Raw genomic sequence first — 23,524 nt, 5'->3', positions numbered from 1 at the left:
TAATTCTGGTCAGCAGCATGTCACACTGTGCAGATGGTTTTAAACATTTTGCATGTGTTTTGGTGGACAAATGAAAACAGAATAAATGGACAAAACAATAATTTCAACTGTTTTTACACCCACAGTCTGTCTGCTTTAAGTGAGACAGAAATCCTCTTTACAGACTTGGAAATGTATCTGTGTTTTATTCACATTACCTTCAGTCACGTTATGTCAAATCACTGTATTAAATACCTGGCTAGTCAGTCATGTTATATTGCTGTAAGCATTAGTAGACTTTGCAGCTACTGTACCTAACATTATGTGGTGAATTCAATTATGGTGTGATGTTATCTGTGGTCAAAACTATCACACTGAAAATAACTTTATGGCTTTAAATGTTACTGTAACATTAAAACATTTCTGTATGCATTAGTGGCCAGTAAAAGGTGGCCCGTTGGTCGGTTACCCGATCTCACCATCTTCTTCTTCTACAGCTGCTGCTCAATCTTCTTCTGGTTAATGGCGGGTGGTAACTGACATTTAAGGTGCATTACCGCCCCCTTTTATGGGTATATCGTTGGTTTAATTATATGTAGGATTCATCGAACATTTATTATATCGCTGTAGAGGAAAATCATATTGAGATAATTAATGTCATTGTATTGTGCTGCCCTAATTAATCTCCTTTTTATTTCTATCCATCTCTTTTTACTCTTCTGTCTTGTCTATCAGAGCAAAAATGCATTTCGTTGCATTGTTTTTGTGTAGGAACAAGGGTGCCATTGCACACAGGTGCATTGCATCACCTGTTTACTGAGGCAGCAAACGGGGTAGACACCCGCTTGCATGCTTGCTCGCTCTCTGCATTTGACTGCTGTTCTCGGTTGAGAGGTTATTGAAATCTAGCTCCGTACAGAGGGCCGCCTTTCCTGAGGGAGGGAGCGGGGTAGGTTGAGTCACAGAGGATGGAATAGACAGGCCGAGGCTCCCCTGATAAGGTCAGCTTGCACATCGGTGCCACAGGCAACTAAATTAGCTCTCTTTATTTACAGGGCATTTTCCATCGTATAGCCCAGCCTGCTGCCTGCCTGCCGACCTCAGGGGTTAATGGCCGGGCTAAAGATGTGTACTTTATTCTCAAACTGAATTTAAATGAACAAGTCAGAGACAAAATAATGGAGGTATTTTGGTTGTTTGGGAATCTCTGCTTATATGGTCAAACAATCGTTGGACAGGATATTTTTGCTTACTCATTCCCTCTGCAGGGCTAAACATAGACTGGTGGGAGGCTGATTCCTTTCAGAAGAATAGATCTGCAATATTTGTGCAGCACTCCATTAATTTCTCATGACCAAACAGCAAGAAGTGCAATCAGTCTGCGCGTGAGTTTCATTATGTGTAGAAATTAGCCCTGTTGTGAGAGACAAGGTCAGATGAGAACAAATGAGCAAAGAGCTCTCACTGGACGGGAAAACCACAGACTGATGAGAGGTAACAGAGTCTTTTGTTCCGCGCTCACAGGACCATAGAGGCGCACTTTACAATTGTCACCATGTCACAGGCTTTTGCATCAACTGTACCGCGCCGAGGCACAAGGGCAGGGATGTTTGTAATGAAAAATGACGACACCGCTAGGAAAAGACGACACTACACACCTCATGTCACTACAAAGACACAAGGATGAAACAGGTGACAGCCACCTACGATTGAACTGTGTGCAAGAGGGATAACTTTAAAGAAGAACTTCAAAAAAAAAAGCTTCAAGCATTGAAGAGCGCCCCGCTGTTTTCTGTCTCCTCTAGTTTAACCCCATCACTTAAAAGAACAGCATAGACACAGGGAGACGTTAACAGGGTGTGAAAGAAAGAGTTTGTGGTGGGAGTGGGAGGGGAGGAGAGTAAGTGAAAGAGAGCGAGCAAGACAGAGCAAGGGAGAGAGAGGGAGTGAGAATGCCCTGAGTATTTTCCATCTTCTCTGTGTGGCCCACTTATCAGCCAGGCAGCAGGGCAGCCTTGTGCTTACAGAGCCCTATTGGCTGATTCATATCACCAAACCACAGTTGAGATGATGGCTCAGAGTGAATCAGCCTGCATGGCAAAGGCAGAATATAGCAACTCTTACTAGTTGTTAAGTGAACGGGAAACCACATGCACTGTGAGGCTAAACTTAAAAGAAACACGTACAATGTTCAACTCACATGAGTCTGAACTACAGCCAAGATGCACTTTCAATGTGACTCTACACTGATACAAATCATGTAAACCCACAGGTGTACTGTAAAACATACGTGTGAAGGTTGTCTTAAGTCCATATGATTTATCATGTAGCAAAATTTTACAGTTTCACCCAACACTATGTTAGCAAAAATTACCACAATCCTTTTGCAATCACCTTTCTATTATGATGCACAAAATTTAGATGGAGGTCAGGGAATGATAATTTCATACAAAGTGAACTGGAAATAGGGGAACGTGACTTCATAAAACGATTGGATGAAGCTGCAGGCAGCAGTTATTGCCACAAAAGTGAAACCTGTTGGATGTGAGCCAAACACAATGAGAAAAACTAATTTTTCCTCCAATTTGACAGATTTGCCCAGTGTGGACAAGATCACTGTTACAAATTATCTCGTCCTCTCGACCTCCTAACGTTACAAGCTCAGGAGGCTAAGAAAATTTACAAGCGTCTAGTAGACTAAAACTATTTTGTGTGAAGTTAGGTCCATGACTGAAACAACTGTCTTGTTTTTGGCCTGGTGAGTAAATGAGCTTTTTTATATTTCAACTATTTACATGGATGCACCGCTGTCTGGCTAATATTAACTTTGGCCGATATTTTCTACCTCCTAAGTCAAGTTAGTGAAACTCAGTTAAATATCTGAGTCTAGGTTGTGTCAAAATGCATGTCAGGGCAATTTGCAGTCTTTTGTTTGATATCTAGTGTCGGCAAAATTTCCTATCTGTTGTTAGCACACTTAGCTTGTTCACTACATTACATGGATGCTGCGGTCACACTAAACGTCTCCCGGAGCCAGTTCAAACTTTAAAACTTTAAATGGAAAACAAAACCCAATCATCAAATATTCAAATTTACAAGCCAAATCTGTCTAAACTGAAAAGAATTTGGTGGGGTACAGCTCTAATTGCATTCAACTCTTTTGTTCTCCCCTTTATGTCCTACTGTTTTTGGGCCTTAAAGTGGCCCTTGTTTATTCCCAATTTGATTGATTGGAACAGCCATAAATAGCGCAAATCATAGGACTTTGTGCAGTGTTGGTAATATCTACCTCTAGTTGCCTGCCCTCCATCTCTATAGCATACCAGTGAATAACATCATACGCAAAGAGGCAAATGTTTATGACAACTCAATGGAATACATGGCTACAAGAGACATGTATTTGTGTGTCTTTGAAAGTTTTTAAAAGATTTTTTTATGCATGACTATGAGTTTGTATACTATATGTCTGAGTGTCATCTTAGACTACGAAGCACATTTTCTAGTCATGGCAGTTAAGAGAGTGGGGCGCGCACTGATCCAATGCTTTGTCTTTACAACCCCAATCAGTGACGACACCTGAAGGTATTAAAACACTGCACTGGGCCATGAAATTAATGAGACACAGAAGGAAAACTACGTCCCTGACCTGCTGCAGTTGCCACTTCTGCTGCTGAGAAAGAGCAATTTAACTGTCCTCCCAATTTTATTCACCAAATAAGTAGCTTCCTGTCAATAAACATCCTCATAACTACATTTAATTTATGGCAGTCTGAAAACCACCTCATAGAATTTAAATTTTCCCAGAGTCGGTGACAACACTCCTTGTTTTAGAGTGGTTATCAGGTGCTGGCCCCAGCTCAGAATAGCTTCGTGACTCACCCAAAAGTTGAAACGTAAGTTTGTTTTGCAGGTAAGGAGACAGTCAACTAAGCAGATAAGGCAGTCATAGAAATAAACAGACAGGCAGGGAGATGCTAGATCGGCAAGCAGGCTGGAACCAGGCAATGAGATGAGCAGATAGGCAGTGTGACGGCAAAGCAGGAGAATGCAGCTGAGGCTTTATTGAGAAAGCATCACTGGGAGCTGTGGAAGGTTTGATTTGGCAGCAATAGGCCCACAGGGGGAAGGAATAGGAGAAGGACACACCCAGAGCAGCATGGAGGCCATCGATTTCACCACAGAGCCACAGACAGACAGCCGCATAGATGAGAGAGGAGAGAGTGGGTCAGTCTACAGCGTCACCACACATCACACCACCGCACACACACATTCACAGGCAGTGTCACAGGTAGCCCAGCACTGACAGATCCCCGAGGAGTGGAGGGAGGCATGGGGAGATAAGCAGACTGCGCATGGCAAGAGATACAGGTTCTACCTCTGATATGGGAATATTGTTTAACAGTGAAGAACATTATCTAGGTGATTACTATGTATTGCAAAATGAACCCCAGGCCCTTGGTCTTATCACTCGCCCAGTGTGACTTTCTATTCCTGGAAATCAGTCTTGCTGCCTGTAAGGCCGTCTGCTAAAAATGATGCTGGGGGTTTGCTTACAGAGACACCATGCAGAGACCAAAGCTCACCATGGTCTGGAATTTGACCTTTACATAAATTAAATGGAGGGAGAGCACACTGAAGGCTACATCAATGATAGAAGATACCCAAGACACCGTCAAACCAAGCTGCATGCATCTAGTAGGGTGTTAATCACCAATTTCATCACAATACAATATATCAATTCTTTGGACAACAATATGATATTTGCCGATATCACAAAGTCTGCCACGATACGATTTAGATTTGATTCAGTTCAGGGCACTGTGATTGATATGAAATGATATCATCTGCACATTTAACACAGTCTGTTACAGAAGAACCTGGCACTCCTTTCAATTTTGGGCTTGGCCATGTAAGATAACAACATCACATAATAAATTAATAATAATAATAATCAATTGTAACCATTTTTGTGCAGTAAAGTTAATTTTAATGTGACTCCACTAACACACATCAAACAGCATATGAGATAAGAAATGTTTTCATTTGAACTTAAAACCATGATCTTTTCTAAAACTTCAGGGCTATCAAGATTAAAGCCTTGAAAACAAATTTCTCCCAACAGCCAGAAAACATGGATTAGCAGGACCATTTAACAAAAATATAAAGTTTGGCTCAATAATAACTGTCAAGCTGCACAGACAAAGCAGTTGTTTTTTGCCAGTCACAAAGTATTAATTCACTTCATGAATTAGCCTAGCGGTTAACAGTTTTGCTTAACAATTAGTGTGCATTAATTATACTTTTTCTTATTCATAGTTGGTTAAAGTCACTGGTTCTCCGGACAGAACAGCACTGTTTAATTTCAACGTGCATGCACATTTTTTCAGTGTAACATTGCTGAGACAAGGCGGCTAATGTTGCTGTGTTGCTGCCAAAAGTTAGCAGAGTGAGATGTCATCCAGGCAGGTAACAATATGTGGCCAGTAAGCCCATTACATCATTGTGTACTTATGACATGTGTTCTGTCTGTTGACCCTTATTTTCTCCAAAATCCAAAACATTTTAAACAATGTTGATTTATTTCAGAGTAGATAGCGCCGTCCCCATCAACTTTTTCTTGGCTGATTGACACTATCTGCCTGCCGCTGATTGGCCATGACACAGAATTTCAAAAGAAAGGCGTATCCTAAAGATGATGATATGGATCGATGTTTAAACTTTGCATTGATCAATGGCATCGCTGATCACTGAATTGATGTTTTGATCCAAATAGATGGTCCATTACACCTCTAGCAGTCACATACTTAATCTTTTCCCTCTTTATTCCCTTTACCTACATGATTGTGACATAAAATGCCATTTAATACAAAATATATTTACTCCACAGACTCAGAGAGGAAAGGGTCTCCCGGTAGTTGTTACAGGAAACAGTGGGTGATATATATGGGGCAGAGGTCTGTTTTTGGGACCTCCTGTGAGGATAATGCTCTGAATGATAGTCCACCCTTCGAAGTAGCTCAGGAGACAAAGAAAAAAAAGGGCACACGGATGCCTTCAAAACACACTACTTCTCAGACGCCTCAAATCTCACACTGTGCATGCCGGAGCAGCTCTCTCAGACAGAGAGGCAACACTTTTGGCTTTTGGCTGAGCTAAAGGGAGGCACTCACACAAAGACACACTTGCACACAGTCACACAAACAAACAAATAAAATGGAGCTAAAGCAAAGACATGCCCAAGGCACTTTATGCCAGCCACCTCTGACTTATATTCAGAGTTCAGGCTTTAGATGAAAGTCATACAGATCTACTTCAATTTGATCAATTCTCGCTCCTCCGATCCATTCATCTTTCCATCCACCTATCCAATCACCCCTCCTGCTTCTGCACCTCTTGCTCTGCATGCAGGATGCTGATGCTCAGACAGTGAAACAGGTGTCTAGGCTTTGAGTATTTCTGTGCCACCTCCTCTATCCCACACCTCTGATGATAAGCATAAATCAAGGCTGTGTGAATGAGCATAGTGATTAAGGGGCTGGCAAAAACAGCCAGGCAGTACAGATACTCAAAAACACCAATGATACAGCTTAAAGTTGATACAAAAGAGCTTAAAAACACAACTAAGAAAACAAAAAGTGTATTACTGTTTATTATTGAGGCAAGAGTTAAATATGACCTCCCAAGTGCAGTGTGAGCAGCAGAATCCCTTTCATCCTCAATCATAAAATGAACACTCATCTATTTAAGAGGTGTGCTACGTCATCCCCTCCCTCCTGAATCATATACGCTCTCCAATATCTTTCCCCTCCACTCACTCTAATTTCCTCTCATAAAAAAGGCTGCCTTCTACGACTCTCCTTGGCTTGAATTTTTATGTCTTTTTGTGGCCCATCTCAGAGGAATGTTGTCAAGGTAATGTGATGATGACCCTTAGACTCCTCGTTAAATCACTCAGTATCAGAGCATCAACTTAATGTCTAAAATGTTAATGTAAAAATACAGCCAAGACGGCGCAGACGACCTTAAAGAAGTGACGGGGAGTTTTTCTTTTTATCTGCTTCAAGTTAAAGGTCCAAATCACAATCTCTTACATTAGCACCCACATCAGCATCCGTGTCACAACCCTATTCAGACAGCCAGACAGACAGTCCCAAACAAAGTCAGTTAGATTCGACAACACTAAAGAGATGGGTGTCAGAGTGACAGATGGAAAGTTGAGCATCTGTCACTGTGCTGAACCATTTGGCTGAAATCAAAGGGAGATGAGGGCCTTCAAAGGACTGGCAAAGCTGTGTCTGAGGCCAGACATGCTCTGGTGTGCTCCGCAGATAAGGGCCAAGAGGTTATATTGCTTTTCTTCTGTCTCTCCCTTTGTTCTCCTCCGTCTTAAGGGAGTGGGAGGGAGAGAGAGGAAAAGGACGGAGAGAAAAGTAGAAGAGAGAGAGAGTGACAGAGACAGAATGACTCATGAACAGGTTGCACGTCTCCCTCTGCCACAGCACGCCGTGTTGGTCAAACACTCGTTAGTAGAATTTGCTTGGTGTTTCCGGATGGCGAGGGTAATGAGCAGAGGTGGCTGGAGCAGAGAGGTGCCAGGCCGTGATGTGGATCATTTCTGACAGTATCAGAGTACTTTTGCCCTCCAGCCTTTCCCTTTCCCTGCCTTCTCCAGCGTGCTGGGGCAGAGCCGTTGCCTCCAGCGTACCTTCGACTGGGAGCACTTTGACTCAGCTGGATGCGAGGCATGAGCTAAATAGCAAAGTAATCCTCGGTGGAATTCTGAAGGGAACGTACACACTACTTCACATCTCAAAGGGTTTGCAGGTTTGCTTTCTTGGCAGTGGGTGAAGAACACCGAAGCCCTGGAGCACCATCTATGAAGTTGGCTGCTGTGCAGTTTAAACTGCATTCAGTTTGCAAGATGGTGGAACTGGTGCACTTTTCCTCTGCCCTCCCATCCCTCTACTCTTATGAGAGCATATTCCCTTACAGGTGCAGTCTGTGATTCTAATCCAATACACTTTCTGTCAACTACAGCAGACATATTCTCCTCATAGTCTGCTAGCTGTCCGTTCTGTGTGGCCTGAAAAAAATCAGCCCTGGTTCTGTAAATGGGCAATAAACAAAGATGCCCGGCCCGAGATATAAAGCACTATTGTAGCCATAGCGACAGGGAGCGTTTGTGCTCATGCACAGTCCTCTCTTCATGTTAAGCAATGTCTGTAGCAACAGATGCTAATGCTAACCCACAGGCTGACTAACTTTAGTTACATCACATGCTGTGTCACTGTTCGGTCTGTTTGCTGTTAAATGCTTACAATGCTTTTAGAAACCTAAAAACACACATTTGCTAGCACAGTGGATTGTTTGGATTGATGCAGATAACCTTACCTTCCTTGTAAAGCTGAGCTACAAACAAACATCTCCATGCTCTGCCTCTCCCTCTTCCAAGGGACTGTATGTTATTTTTCAGAGGAGAAGGGTGGCTGGGGTGCCTTTTTTTTCCAATCCTGACCCTCCCTGAAGCTATAAGTGTTTTTCTAATCAAACACTCCCCCAAACCATAAATAACTTTAATTCAAAAAATTAAAATAAATTAAAAATACTACCATTTAAAGTTGTATGTCCCTCACCTAAGTCAAAATGAAAAACACAAGTCTCTCCCAGTGTTTTTTTTTTTTCCAAAATGCATGACCCGTTTTGCACCATACATAAAGAACAGTCCCTAACCCTAACAACCAAACACATTTAACCCGCGTCCCGTCCTCGCTCATAAGCGGAGGAGCTACACTATTATAGCAAGCGTATTATAGCGTTTCTGATTCAGTGATTCATGTGTGAATTAGCTGGGAGGACAGTGAATGGCAGCTCTAGAGATCCCAGCACCGGGTGTCTCAGTGTTTTGGTGGCCAGGGGCAGCACTCTGTCTACCCAGCAACAGAAAACTGTTGATCCAGCTGGCGAGGAGATGGAGCGGTCTGAGATAAGACTGCCAGCACCAGGGTTTGCTTTGGCTGAATTGAAGATGTTACAGCAGGTAGCTGATAGTCTGTGTATTTTTTTTTTTTTTACATACTGCAGCAGACGACCTCACATTCTTTCCTTTGGAATTACACATTCACCTGTGAAACATTATTCACTGAGGCTGTGGCTTCTCCCACATTGCTCTTTCGGTCAGCTGGCTCACAGTTGCGTTACTGTCGCTGCCATGAAAATTTGCATCCATGAGTTTGGTGGGGTTGACCTTCTGATGGAGTGCGTGTTTGTTTTGGTTTTGAGTTTGATTATCAAGAGTCTTTCTCCAGAATAATAGACTCCACCTTTAATAAGTTTTTGTTCTTTCTTACAAGGCTGCAAATGCTATGTATCACTAATGCATGGCGGATTTCTTCTTTGTCCTTGAGGGATTACAGACATATGCAGCCCATTTTGGTCTCTGCGCTGGTCAGCAAAAATTCAAAAGGTCAGGCCAATGTTATTGCATTGATGGTGATTTTAAAACATTTTCAAAGTGGGGGGGTAGTGAAACAAAGGCCACCATTTGGCATTATTGGATTGGAACAACAGTGTTTGTCAGATACATTGATTTTTCTGCCACTGGTTCCTATAATGTTGATGTAGGCAGTATGTAAGCTGCCACGTATGACCCTGTTGCACACGCGCCTACACTAAGAAGGGCCTATTCTCCTCTAGCAAGGACAAGTCAGTCTGAAGGATGATAATGACGGAGGATGGGTGAATAAAAGGCTAATGTCCTGTCAGTTTAATACACTTAAGCATAGCCTCATTTCAGATGAAGTTTAATCATCCGGAGTATGGACACTAGGGCAGTATGTGTCATTAGTAACAGGTATATTTACATGAAGACACAGAGACACAACTTAATAATATGTTACACAATCATGTAAACAGCTGATGAAAACTGACTTAACTTGGAAGTAACTGAATTAAGTAAAAAATGTTATGACAAATGTTTTTGTTATGACAAGAGGAATAGGTTTAAAAATCACAATGAAATACAGACAAATTGCCACACCAAAGATAAAAAATTGGTCACAGATTGTTGTTTGCCTGTGGGCCAAATGTGGCCTGGGATAGGGTGCCAGGTGGCATACCGACTATTACGCAAATTCACAATAGAAATAAATAGATTTAAAGTGGGAATATTTTTTTTGTACTTTGAATGTTAACAAGGTGCCAGAAGCGCATACAAAAGCATCAAAATTGACCTTGGACCGCTAAAGAAGTCCGGACTAAGCCTTGAACGTCTTTAAAATCTAGAAACACTCCTGCCTACATCTGGCCTCTGCAGGGCCACTGCAACTGGATTTGCCTCTTGGCAAAGATGAGTAAGGACAGTAAATGTCGAAAGGTTAAAAACTGGGAATTCATAGATGTTAATAATGTTTGTTTATGAATTGGCCCCTGGTCTTCTGTCATTCTACAAAAGAGGCCTCCAGGGATAGCAAGTTGAGAAATAGTTAGTCCAATTAGTAACCAAAAACGTATACAAATGCATTAATGAGAGCGTAAGTTAACTGTTTTCCTGCAGATAATAATCTATTTTTCAGTACTTTCCAGCCAACGTTTTATTGTTAACATCTAACATACTGAATGTTTCAGTTAGAGGTACTTTTATTTTAATTAATACCTCCCTACATCAAGAACTGTTCATTTTGTTGTTAGGTACATTAGCATACACATTAGTATGCAAAGCAGCTCAATACAACTCAATAATACTAAAATTAAAACAACCGAGGTGTCCTTATATGATAAGTAGGCTGCCAAAATAATGATTTTTTATTCTATATTTCTATTTTCGAGTGTTGCAAGAAATTAATGGTATACTGTACATCAATTCTTTTAGAGAAAATACTTAAAGCTTGAAAGCCAGTGAAACTTAACAGCCTGATTTGTGTTGCATAAAATAATCACTTTACTGACTTACTGTCGTCAAGCCTGTAAAAGCTGCACATTAGCTGACAACATACAACGTAAGCTAATTGATTATATGGTCATTTCTAATCATTTACAGGAAACTCAGCGTGCATATGTTAAATATAGCAACATCAAAGTATGTCCTCATATGTGCTTTAAATATAACTGAGACCACCCTGCTTTCTTGCTTTTGATACAAGAGGGACACTGCACATAGAAGAGGCACAGGCCTGGATGTCCTCTGCACTGGTTATCACATGACATAGGGCTAATTAACTCTAGAGCGGAAAATAGAGGCCCTGCAAGGAGCAATAAACATTCTCCATTAAAAGCCATCTAATTAGAATGCAAGCTACAAGGGCTTGAAGGAGAACATAACAAACACAGAGGCCAGTGTAATTGTCAACCAAGCTCTGAGGAAAGCAAACATAATAGACATAATCAGCCAAGCACTTCCTACAAGGCCATGATAGAAGGCTGTGGAAGTACTTCTTCATATCTGACTGAAGTTTCCAGATGGTATTTTCCTCAACCATGGAAAAGGTCACAGACATTTCAGCAGTCATGCACTTCAGATAGCATGCTATCAATTACGACCTAATCTATCTAATACCTGGTGAGAGGAGCATCAAGCAAAGAAATTACCTCTTGTAAGTTTGAACAAATTCATCTTGTAATGAAATGTTGATTTTTAATATGAACAAAAGACCAAGTCTTTGTTTCTAGTGGATCAAAGCAAAGTATAAAAAAAATCCAAATCCAAAATCCAATCCATGTCATTTCATATTGAGTATCTGCCGATACCACTCTCAATATGATACTTCTATTTTCCTGATAATACAGCTGCACAGTGCACACTTTAAGTAGACTTCTTCGAAGTTATTAAAATCAATCCAATGACCAGTCCGTGCTTGACAATATGAATGAATGAATAGCTCTGAAGTGCATTAGCCTTTTATTATTGTGACTCATTTATTTATTTTACAAAGAAAGTATAAAATGACAAACCCTCCCTTTAATCTTTTTGGCCTCATCACAGTCTGAAGTGAATGTGTCTGTCCCTTTAAGAGAGTATTTTCTAGTATCCTTGAACAATGGTGAAAATGTGCTTCTATTTGGGTCAGTCTTTTTCCACTGCTTTAAAGTAAGGTGCAAGACAGCCAAAGTCAACAAAGTCAAAAGTTATGAGGGAAACTGTAAGATTTCCAAGTCAGCCAATGCTCCGTCCACTCAAGGCCTTTAGGCGCCGTGGTTGATCGATAGTAATGGAAACGCCAGGAGGCCTCCAGAGCCCATTGCCAATTTAACCTTTTTTACCATGACTCAATTCTTCCTCCAATAACCCAGCTGCTTACCGGGATGGACTACAGGCTTCTGGTGCTGATAAGGCGAGCGTGCAGGAGCAGAAGGAAGGATGCAGAAAAACAGTTTTAGTGTGTGTGAGGGTGTGTGTGTCTACAAGCACCGCTGGTTTAGAAAACACTTCCATGGGGCAGTTCAAGATAGGCAGGCAAGCAGACAGGTGAGGGAATCTACAGCAACAGCGGAAACCTGCTCAATTTACTTTTACCTGTATAGGCATGTCCCGTGCACAACACGGACACAAAACACCCTACCAGCTTCATGGCCAATTTATGTATCACGCTGGGCACATTACGAGTTCCTGCGTCAGGTAAATGTGTTTGGAGAGATGGGGAAGAATGATTTTGACTGCGAGTGAAAATAATAAATAGACAGATTCATCTCCATAAAAGCTTTCAAGGATTCAATCTTGGTCAACAACTGCCTGCAATCCATATAATTGACAATGGGCTTCTTATATCGCAGACTTGCTGCCATCTTACCCATGCTGTGTTCATGTTCTGTTTGTTATGATTTCTCCATCCCATGGTATTTCAGTGAATAGAAGCAAGGATTTAATCATCTTAAATCAAGCTTTAACTGATACACATCAGACTATTAGATAACTTTTAAAGATGAATTAATTCTAAACTAGATTAAATTTAAGACAGCATTTTAACTAGGTTTATGTTGCAATTTAAAGTGAGATTACATTTAATCAGGTTGCACTGAAATTCTTGACTAATTTAAACCCTAATCAAGGATCAATTCTAAACTGTCACTTGTTTAATTTGTTCAGATGGCTCAATTTATTAGGGTGACATTCATTGGTTAGAGTGTCAAAGGCAAATAGCTGAGATGCAAATCAACACATCTCTGACGTAAACTTCAACAGCCACAGCTGAAAATACCCTTTTCTTAGTACATGCATTTGTGCACATAACTTTAAAAATGGCATGCACTAAAAAACTGTAACCATTTTTTTCCTACCACGCCATTTGGTGTATTTGTCCCTCCTCCGATCTCATTATTTTTGTTATTATATTGCAGATTCGTGTTAGTTTTATCATTACATTACTGAAGAGAAAGCCACTGTTTCTGAGCGCAAAATATTTTCCTACGTGGTTGAATGAAGGTTAAGCAGAGAAAGTAAAAGAGAGATAAAAACAGAGAGAGAGGGAGAGAAAGATAAAGACAGAGAGTGGGACAGCATCGAGGCTGAGACATCTGCTCAGGTATATAATGATGATGCTGTGGGGGAGGAAAGGAATAAGATATGGAGGTCACGTTTGCTAGCATGGAGTCTCCATCTGTCCCCCGGGGTTAGTGGGGTGAGCCAGGGATGACGGTGGGGCTGCGGGGGAAAGGGGTTGGCGAGTTGCAGGGAGGGTTGTAGCAGACTTGGGGACGATGTTTGCCAGCTCAATTTTTATCCTGGGGGCCAAGCAAACAGTAAATGAGGTGTACATGTTATAAAAGTGGTCTATCGGCTCAACATCTCCAGACCCACGCCACAAGTTGAGGTTGGGATCAGGTGTAGTTTGTATCGATTTGCCCTCTCAGGTGAACTGTGCAATGTGGTGTCTCAAAGAGGATCATGTCCATGTTCTTTAGTGTGTGTTGGGTTGTATATGTAGTGTAGGACACAGGAGAGTGTAGAAACATTTATAGAACTTAAGTCCTTTCTTTCATGTCTTTTCATTAAGGAGCATTTCCTGCTTCACAACACTTGAGACCTTGACAATATTCTCTGTTTCTGTTAAAGTGTAAAAGCAGTACACAAAAGAGGAAATACTGGAGGATGTGTTATGGCAAACATCTAACAAATTACAGACTATATAGATCAATAACAGGGCATGATGACGATCTAAGGTCACATATTCCACTTCTTCAGGAGTCTATAAATCAATTGTACCCTATCTACATGACTGATCCAGAGTGAGTTCAATAGCTATGAACCAAATGATTTTGCTTATGTGTTTAAACTGAGAGATTGAATGAGCTAGCCTGGTTCCACACCTCTGAATCGTTGCCCATATCTCTGATTTGTTCTGTCATTTAGGGTCAAATGTTGTATTATAAATGACTACTCCCACCAGTGGAGAAACAGCCAACAATTCAGAGCTTTCTAGCTGGAATAACTAAAAACTAGATAGCTACCAAGCAAAATCCACCAAAAATGGCCAGGCTTTGACAAGCGTGGATGAGATCAATGCTGCTGTGTAAGTTGTTGTAAGACCTACACAAATACAAACTCCTCAAGCAACATATTCTGTCTGATTAACTGCTCCTGGTAGCTGCGACCTGCATGTCCATATTAACTGAAAATGCTTTCTGGTGATGAATAAGTTATGCACTGCTGAATAGTTAAGGCAAAATAAAATGAAACATCCCTTCCATTACAAGAAGATAGCCAATAAACACAACGTCAGGTTGAATGAATGAGCTTAAACAAAATGGCAATTCTGTTTGAGTATCAGGCTAGAAAAAAGCAAAATGCACAGCATAACTGGGTTGGGCCAAATGGGGATTTATGTAAACTTTGAGCTATACAATATAACAAACTCCAACACAAAACTTAGTTTAAATGCCTTTAGCAAATGTTTAATCAAAACTGAAATTTTTAACATCATATACAGCAAGTTCCCAGGAACTTTTTAAAATAGTGATAATTTAAATAAACAAAGAATTAATAAAAATTGCTCCCTGAGGTTTTACACAGGAGAAGTTCCTCCCATGCTGACTATGTTTTTTACACTTTTTAAATTTATTAATTTTATCAGCGATCATTAAAATAAAACGCTAATACAGATGATCAGCAAAATGCCAAATATCGGCCCCAATAATAAGCCAGGCCGATAATCTTTCAACCCTTACACAATATGTTTGGCGTTCAAGTGGCTGAGTGGGATTACTGCTGCTTAGCAACGGCAAGATGGATTCTATTGTCGGCATCTACAGGCCACTAAAGCTAACAATCTAGTAATCTAGCAAGTGAGTAATGTAATGCAAGAAATGCAAAGATGTAAAAAAAAAAAGAAAAAAAAAGAGGCGAGAAAATCAAAATTTTCCTCAGATATTCTTAAATTATTAAGGAAAGCTGCATATGACTAAAAATATATTTATATATTAGGCCTACTTACTGTCCACCAAAAAGAGAACTTCCATGGTCTGCGCCATTTCTCACAACATCAGCAAACACGTCACAACTCATTAACTCTGAGCTCTCAGAAATTCCACTTTAAAGGTTGTTAATACCACGGGGGGGGGGGGGGGTACATATGGACTCTTATCGTGAACACTTTAAACACGACACCATCTGAAGGAAGCAAGAATCTCTGCCAAGAAAAACATCTGTTGTATCATTGTGGACAACGTTGCAAATCAAAGATCAGAACTGCGTTGAGGCAATATGGGATTTCTACAATTTTTGTACTATGAACTCATTTTTGAAGTATCTTGATTTGACAGAAATCTAATTTCCTGGATTGGCAAAAGACAGAATATTTCTCATGATTCAACCATGAAAAACAATTTTATCCATATCAGTCAGTCATATTAAAGAAAATGAATATCTTCTCTTCCTTTTTCTATGTGGACTACGGTGTTCACATCTACACTATGTGTGTCCATTCATGTCACAACACTGTGCAGGTGTTTGCACTCTGTCCCCAAACCCTTGCTATTTTTTGTCACCAAGCTGAAATAAGCCTCTGACACAGAAAATAACAGCTTTGTTCTCCCCTCTGTCTGAAACACAAGGTGACGACCTCCCACCAGAATGTAATGTGCATCTTTTTTCTCTTTAAATGCTTGGGGATGAATCACTAGAGAAAAAAAACGGACGGGGGTGGGGGCGGGGGGGTTTAGGGGCCTGTGCTATTGATTCAATTTCTATGACCACAAATACTTTAAAGCATAATAAGCCTATGCTTCAAGTCCCCACACCCTTTCAAGGCTTGAAATGGCCTTGTCGTTACCTACAAATCACAGCTCTCCACGAAGCCCACTCTGGAGCAATATGTCAGTGACCACAGGGGAGGGGGAAAAAAACAGAAGGCAACAGACACAAGTGAGCCTCTGAAAAATGTAATAGTTTTCATTGAGGATTTAGCCAGTGCTACGGCAGTGTGGGAGTATCATTCACGTTTCAGACATAGCAGATCCTCTGGGGAGATGGTGAATATTAAAGGGCTTTGCAGGAGCCCTCCTTGCGAAAGGCTCTTGACAAGAGATTTGTTTATGACCTTCAGAAAAGGAGGAGGAAGTCAATGATAGCTCTGTCTGCCTTTTTTTTTTGCATCTCAAGGCAGTCCATGTTATAGAAAAAAACAGAACTGCAGATTCAGTGTCAGGTATTTACTGTTGTCATCAGAACTGTGCAGCTCTTCCACTCGTATTTATCACATGGGCCAGATTCCTTTAAGTGCAATATGAACGTAACAAGGCAATAGCTGTCTGGAAAAAAACTTAGTGGATCAGAGACGTGGACCTAGTTAAATTGTCTGCATCAAAGTACCCAAGACTAGACAGTCAACATTTTAGAAGTAGAAAAGATAGAGAAGTGAAGCTGGGGGATTGCTGACACAAAATATTAAACTGACATTTTCCTAAAACTCATTCATTGAATTACTGCTGACCACAGATGCTTTAACGTTTGATGCAGTGCTCTCGTTTCACCAGGAACCAAATCACAACTGTCAACATAAAAAGCATCAATACAAAACACAGAAATCTAAATATAAGGTATTCTTGGAACTTCCTGAAGGGGGTTTTACCATATCCCTGACAAAAAAAAAGACAATGACAAGTTGCCAAGTTTGCATGTAGGAAATATTCTAAAAAAGAAATCCTTATTCTGTAAGCCACCTGTCTTCATTTCCACTCTTAAATAAAGCGGTTCTAATGACAAGCTTGGTGTTGTCTCTAAAAAATAGGTTGGGGATAATTGCCTGAGAGATCAGGCAAGTGAGAGCAAAAGAATGCCTCAATCTGTCAATTTAAGCAATATGACTGTCTGTGGCATGCTTTGTTGCTCACCAGCTGCAACTGCCTCTGTGCAAAAGTGCCAAGTGAGAACTAAAAGCAAGGAGAAGTAATATGTGAGTCATCTCAGACTGTGTTCCTGATATATAATACTGAATGCCACTAAAACAGAGCGAAGCACAACATAACTCTCCTCCTCACACTGACTGAACCAAGGTCCTCTGATGAGAAAAGGTGAACTTCAACTTAACTTGCCTTTGAGTAACTGCGAGTCTCAAGTAAGACTGACAGTCTTGTGACTTATTCATGTAAAATGAGCCAAACTTATACAGCAAAAGATCGACAGCAGAGGAGGACTATAATTATCAACGCAGGTGTCAACACAGTGTGAAAAAGGTGTGATGGCACATTTTATGTTAAATTTGACCTCACAAAAACACTGATAAGCTCTGGTTTGTGCGCACCACAAAAAGGTTTCCTGTGTAATTGTGCTGCTGGGAGGAATTCAAATACTTATGTCTCTTGTTTGCTTCCGTAGAAAAGCCAGTTTCATGCATGACCCTATTTTTACAAGATATTCAAACACAATTCTGCAAGTGCACTAAAACATGGAATACTGTGACAACAAAGGTGTAACACATCTTAATAATAAATTTAAAGAGAAAGGCAGACCTACCCCAGATACAGCTAGTCCAGATTTCTTCTAATAATTTATTTTTTGGTGGCACAAAAGCTAGTTTTACTGACCAATCAATACAGTTAATCGATAAAGACTGATGTCCTCTGCTATACAAACCTATTACACTTTCCTGATCCATCTTCATTTGCAGTAAATGAGAGGAGAGGAATACCCGACATGACTGTCTTTGGAAATTAGTAAGCCCCTTCAACACAGTTGGGGACTGCTCTGGAAGGAAGTAATAGTCCAGGAAACCTCTGTTTGTTTGTCCCAGAAAAAGACAAAGGGCATGAGTACAAAAATAAGTGCACAATAGTTTATACAGAACACATAAAAGCTTTGGGGGCCAAGAAAACAAATAGATGACTCTAAACTTGTAAAATTATACTCAAATCATGTGCTTCGTACAACTCCAATTACCCCACAAATATGTTCATCTATAAAACATTCCCCTTTTGTGTTCATGTGGTATCCAAGATGTCATAAAAAAAAATACATTTGCATTTTTCTTAGCATATGGCTTCTGAGTTTCATAGTGTCTAATTATTGTGTTATAGCTTTCGAATGGGTTCTAAAAGTGTCATTTGAGCCCATAAAAGTTATTGGATAATTTTAGAGTTCCCCATACTTGTGTGAAACCCACCCAAGCTTGTGTGACCAAAAGAGTTAGACACACACAAACACACATGATGGTTGGAGAGAATATGTTAGGCATGTTTTTTCCTTTATCCAATCTCTGTGGGCTATTTAGTGTTGAGATTTTTGCTCTGCACAAGGAGCAGAAAGATGATAGGTTGCGCTGAATAACAACAGAGAAATGACAGAGGACTAGAGAGCGTAAGAGGATAATTTAAAGCAGCATGTAAGAGGTTGCCCCCTCCCTTGATCCTTTTCCATCAATTGTAACTTAACCTAGACAGTGGTGCCACACTGATGGCAGCATGTGGGAGTCCAGACTGTCACTCTCCATGTAACCTACCGCACAAAGCACTCAGCCTCTCTGTGCCTCTGACACTAATATGCAGCTCATGTCTGCGATGTTTCAAACATTTGAAAGCAGTGTTGTAATGTCATGAAGTAATTATATGTCATATGTCCCGTCACTTTTTAGTTTGGCTTTTATTTGAACTTTATCTATTTATGTATTAACCATGTGTTTATACATTTTAAACTGTTTAAGAGTTTTACTATACTTCAGAAATCATTTAATTATTTTGAACATATTTATTTCTTATTTTTACTTTGTGCTGTCATCTTGTCATTACTTCTTAGTTACAGTTTGAGTATTTTACTTATTATCTTTTATTATTACTGTTATTGTTTTTACTATTTGTTTATTTATTTACTTATTAATTTGTATCTTTCTATTTATAGGTTTTATTCTGCCCATGGTGTTAACTCACTTATGGCAGTGTTTCCTTAGTTCCTGGTTTTGGATAAATACTCTTATTTTTTAGTACTTTACTTCATCACAAAGTCTTGTTTTTATTTATGTGTTTGTGTGCATGTGTATATAAAATATTATGCTTTTCATGTCTTTTAAGTTGTGAAAAGAACATGTTTTATTTAAATGTAAAGTAGGCCCAGTTTTTACTGCGGTGTACATCCTACATAGAAATAAACTTTATAATTCTCAAAATTATGTCAGCTTGCCTTGATATTAACAGCATTTACTTGGAGGCTACTTTTGCTTTCAATAGTTATCTAATACACTCAAATGACTTTTGATACATGAGAAGAGTAAATTTCAGATACTTTAAAAGTTTTACTCGGTTATAGTCTAGAAATCTGTACTTTTACTCAAGTGTTGCTCTTAGGTACTTCACCCACCACTGTCAACTTAAGCAGTGGTGAAAAGTAACTAAGTACATTTAAAAAAAAGTTCTGTACTTCCAGATGCTTGTACTTGACCTGAGTCTTTTACTCCACTACATTTCAGAGGGAAGTGTTGTATTTTCACTTTACAGCAATAAAGTTTAACAACATCCAATTCCTGCAGTGCATTTTTTGAATTTCCATCTGAGTCTTGGGTCCTTTCAGCTCTGAACAAGGTCCGTCCAGTGCAATAGCTTGATCTGGGATGTTAGTGGTTAGCTATAAGTCGTGTACACAAGACGTGTACAAAATATGATGTTTTGTTACAAATTAAACTAGTTAAATAGTTTATACAAGTACAGCTGAAATGATAAGTTAATAATCAATTAGTTGATCAATACATAATTAAGTGGCAACTATTTTGATAAACATTTGAGTCATTTTCTTCCTTTTTTATCTTTCCTCTTTGTTTGAAAAAAATAGGGTTTTTTTGTTTAGTTTTCTGAAATTGGTAATTTGGCAACAATTTTAATAGACATTTCAATCATTTTCATTTTTTCCCCCTTTTTAATAGTTTTGTGTTTTTGACTTGTTTTATTTATTTTTCCTGAGTTGAGTACTTTGGCAATTATTTTAATACACATTTAAGTCATTTTCTTTTTATCTCTTCTCTTTTTATTAGTTTTGAATTTTGTTTGGGTTTTTTTTTTTTTATTAAAAAAAGAAAAGAAACACAAATTCTGAATTGGGTACTTTTTCTTTTCATACCTTAAGTATATTTTCCTGACTATACTTACTTACTATTACTTCACTAACGTTTTTAACGCATTACTTTTACTTTTAACTAAGCATTTTCACAGCGTGGTATTAGAAGCGTACTTCTACTTCAGTAAATAAAGTTACTACTTCCTCCACCACTGCTGTCAAGTAGCACAGTGTAGCAAGCCAGGACTGTGAAAACCTGAATATGAAATTAACTATCGTTACCTCGGGCTAAATATGCACTTTTTATCCCTAACATCACATTACACTTTATCATAACTTCTTCAATAACAAATGACATACCGTAAAAAAGCTATATAGTCACTTGTCAGTCGACTGTTTAGGAATAAAACCGTTTAAATTTATGCTAACGTTACATAAACTGCGAAAGCTAACGTTAGCCGCACGTTAGCATACAATAATTGACAACGTCGTCAAATAACTTCACTCACCACGGAGTTCTTCATGGTGGCCTTCACGGTGAAGCCTTGTGTTTTTAGCTCCGTCTTGTTTCTCGACATATCCACGGGTTTTGTCCTCTGAAATTAAAGTCTACACGGAAAATGAGGAGCAATGTTGCTAACTAATTAACACTTGTGTGGCTCTCAAACATTTTGTAGTGGTTGCTAAGCAACTCAGGAGACGCTTTGGTCTGGTTGCTGCAGAGACGTGTGTTTCCATGTTGCCATGGAAATTCCGTAGCACTGCTGAAACTAAGCAGAGCAAAGTGTCGTGGTGAATCAGTAGAGAATGTCTGAGTGTCCAAAACAAGCTTTACATATAATATATGGACGGTTTCAAATTTGTCAACACAAATATTGTAAATGGGTCGTTTTGTATTTCCTGTGTGGATGTTTTGCAGTTTATGTGAATGACATAACACTAACCAATTTTGGAAAGATAAATTCTGGGATATTATTGATAATACTGACTAATTTTTTTCTACTGGGAAAATGTACTGTTTAGTATTTACAATAACAATAATACAACACTTAGAATTAAATTTAGCCATTCTAACTTTCATTTAATGTGGTTGAAAATGAAACTAAACACTACATTAAGGCCATTTTGACTTAAAGAATAATGAGTAAATTAATGACTTCTTTGTACAGTATGTTTTATGTATTGTCACTAAATTTTTTTTTTTTTTTTCAAAAGTATGTCAGTAAAATCAGCTGACAGGACATGTATGTCCTTTGCTCTGATTATAAAAAAAATATAGATTGGACTGAATTTGAATTTCGGTAACAAAACAAGATGTGATTAAAAACAAGTAAATAAAAACAAACATATAGTAAGGTTTGTGCAGGAGAGTTAAGAAACCCAAAGGGGCTAATAGTAAAAAGTTCCCCTCTAGAATTTACAGTTTATTAAAATAACAAAGGCATTTCTGTCCTTGCCATGACAATACAACAGACAAACAAGTAGTTATGATAATCACAAATGGAACAGAGAAATGTACACATCAACACAGCTAAATCATTAAACATACATGTTATTTTCACGTTAGACTTAAATGACAATAATGATGGACATAATTTTAAAAAATTAGGACTGGAATTCAAGAATAATGGTCCTCTGTATTTCAAAGCATATTGTCCAAGAGTTGTACGGCAATAGAGAAGACAAATGTCCTCTACTCATCTTGTTGGATATGAATGGATATGAATTATCATAGCCCCTAAGTCAAATCATTATAAAGATGGCTATATTACAGAAAAAATGAAAATTACTTTTATTTCATGACACTGATTTCATTAGAGGGTTTTCTTTTTGTAGTGGTTGTTGCTGTTTTTTGTCATTTTAATAATGTTATTAATTATCATTAGGTTAGAGGACTGCATAGACTTACAGTTTCTTTGTTTGCAGGAATAATAAAGGTCCGTTGGCCGGCAAAAAGATTTGTACAGCACCTTACTCTTTTGCTTTAAGATAGTAATGGCGGAGCTGGGACTAAGTCACATGTACAAGTCACAAACAAGTCTCAAGTCTTAATCTTCAAGTCTCAAATAAGTCCCAAGTTACTGCATTGACAAGCAAGTCAAGGCAAGTTCCTGCTATAACTTAAGCAAGAAAAGTCAAGTAAATGTTTAGGTCAAGAAAGTCATAAGACAAGTCATACAAAATTCTGATCTGTTCATATTAAATCCTTAATCTTACCAGCCAAGAAGCTGAAAAATTAACCTGAAACTGGATGTTGTGGTGGTCATGTCATTGATTTGTAAGCTGCAGATTTTTGCTTACAGCTGTTCTCTTCTTACAACCTTCATATACGTCATAATCCTTGAAGCTCAATTGTAGTTTTGGACGAGCCCCCTAAATGATAGCGGCCCTGCGTGTTGGCCTCTGCTGATCTGCTGTGTCCTAATAGGTTGCCAGGTTTGCTGATATTGCACTAGAAATCCCAAAATCATGTTTCAGAGGCAAAAAGTAACTTCTAAATATCTAGAAAATATACATATTTCACAAAAAAAAAATCAAATCCATTTGAGTAATCAAGTCGAAATCAAGTCGATTCTTTACCAGTGTTAGTCAAACAAGTTTTAAGTCCTTAAATTTGTAACTGGTCATGAGACCAGAGTCCCCCATCTCTGATTAATGGGTAAAACTGGTGCCCTCCCCACCCACTTCCATTAGGCTATCTTCACTAATGGCTACAAAATATGAAATGTTGATCTAACTTTACACAGGAGTCTTTTTGTGTCCCCCTGCAACAGCTCCAAAGCCACCACGCGTCCATCTGAGACACAGAGGATCGATCCCACCCTCAGCTCATCATTATACTCATGCAGCAGATCCTCATCCAGAAGTAAATACTTAATGATGCTCTTTGTCTGACAGGTAGACCAAGGCCTTGACTCTCAATAAGCTGGTTAGAGAGCAGCCTGAGCTCTGAATCATTCCAATTTGGGGATGTGGCACTTTTAATCTTCCAATATCGTTTTTGCCTCTGGAGACTTTCTTGGGTGAACTGGTGCAACTGTTATTAATCTTCAGTGCACAGGCAATTTCTCTAAAAGCCCC

The 23,524-nt window shown here is 39.2% G+C and overlaps 1 protein-coding gene across 3 annotated transcripts in view; it reads right to left on the bottom strand.

Annotated features, from left to right (window-relative positions):
* Positions 1 to 21,093, bottom strand: part of pacrg (PARK2 co-regulated) — a 178,765-nt gene extending 157,672 nt beyond the window's left edge. For all 3 annotated transcript variants that reach the window (XR_006106530.1, XR_006106531.1, XM_042501183.1), the window contains exon 1: positions 20,953 to 21,093. Coding sequence is in view for 1 of the 3 variants with exons in the window: in XM_042501183.1 (XP_042357117.1) it covers positions 20,953 to 21,021 (69 nt within the window). In the remaining 2 variants the exon portion in view is untranslated. The remainder of the gene's footprint in view (positions 1 to 20,952) is intronic.
* Between the last annotated feature and the right edge of the window lie 2,431 nt (positions 21,094 to 23,524).

The sequence above is a fragment of the Plectropomus leopardus genome, chromosome 14, assembly GCF_008729295.1.
Source record: "Plectropomus leopardus isolate mb chromosome 14, YSFRI_Pleo_2.0, whole genome shotgun sequence".
In the NCBI taxonomy this organism is placed as follows: domain Eukaryota; kingdom Metazoa; phylum Chordata; class Actinopteri; order Perciformes; family Serranidae; genus Plectropomus; species Plectropomus leopardus.
The sequence above is the reverse complement of the archived record's forward strand: the minus strand, read 5'-3'. Positions and strand labels throughout refer to the sequence as shown.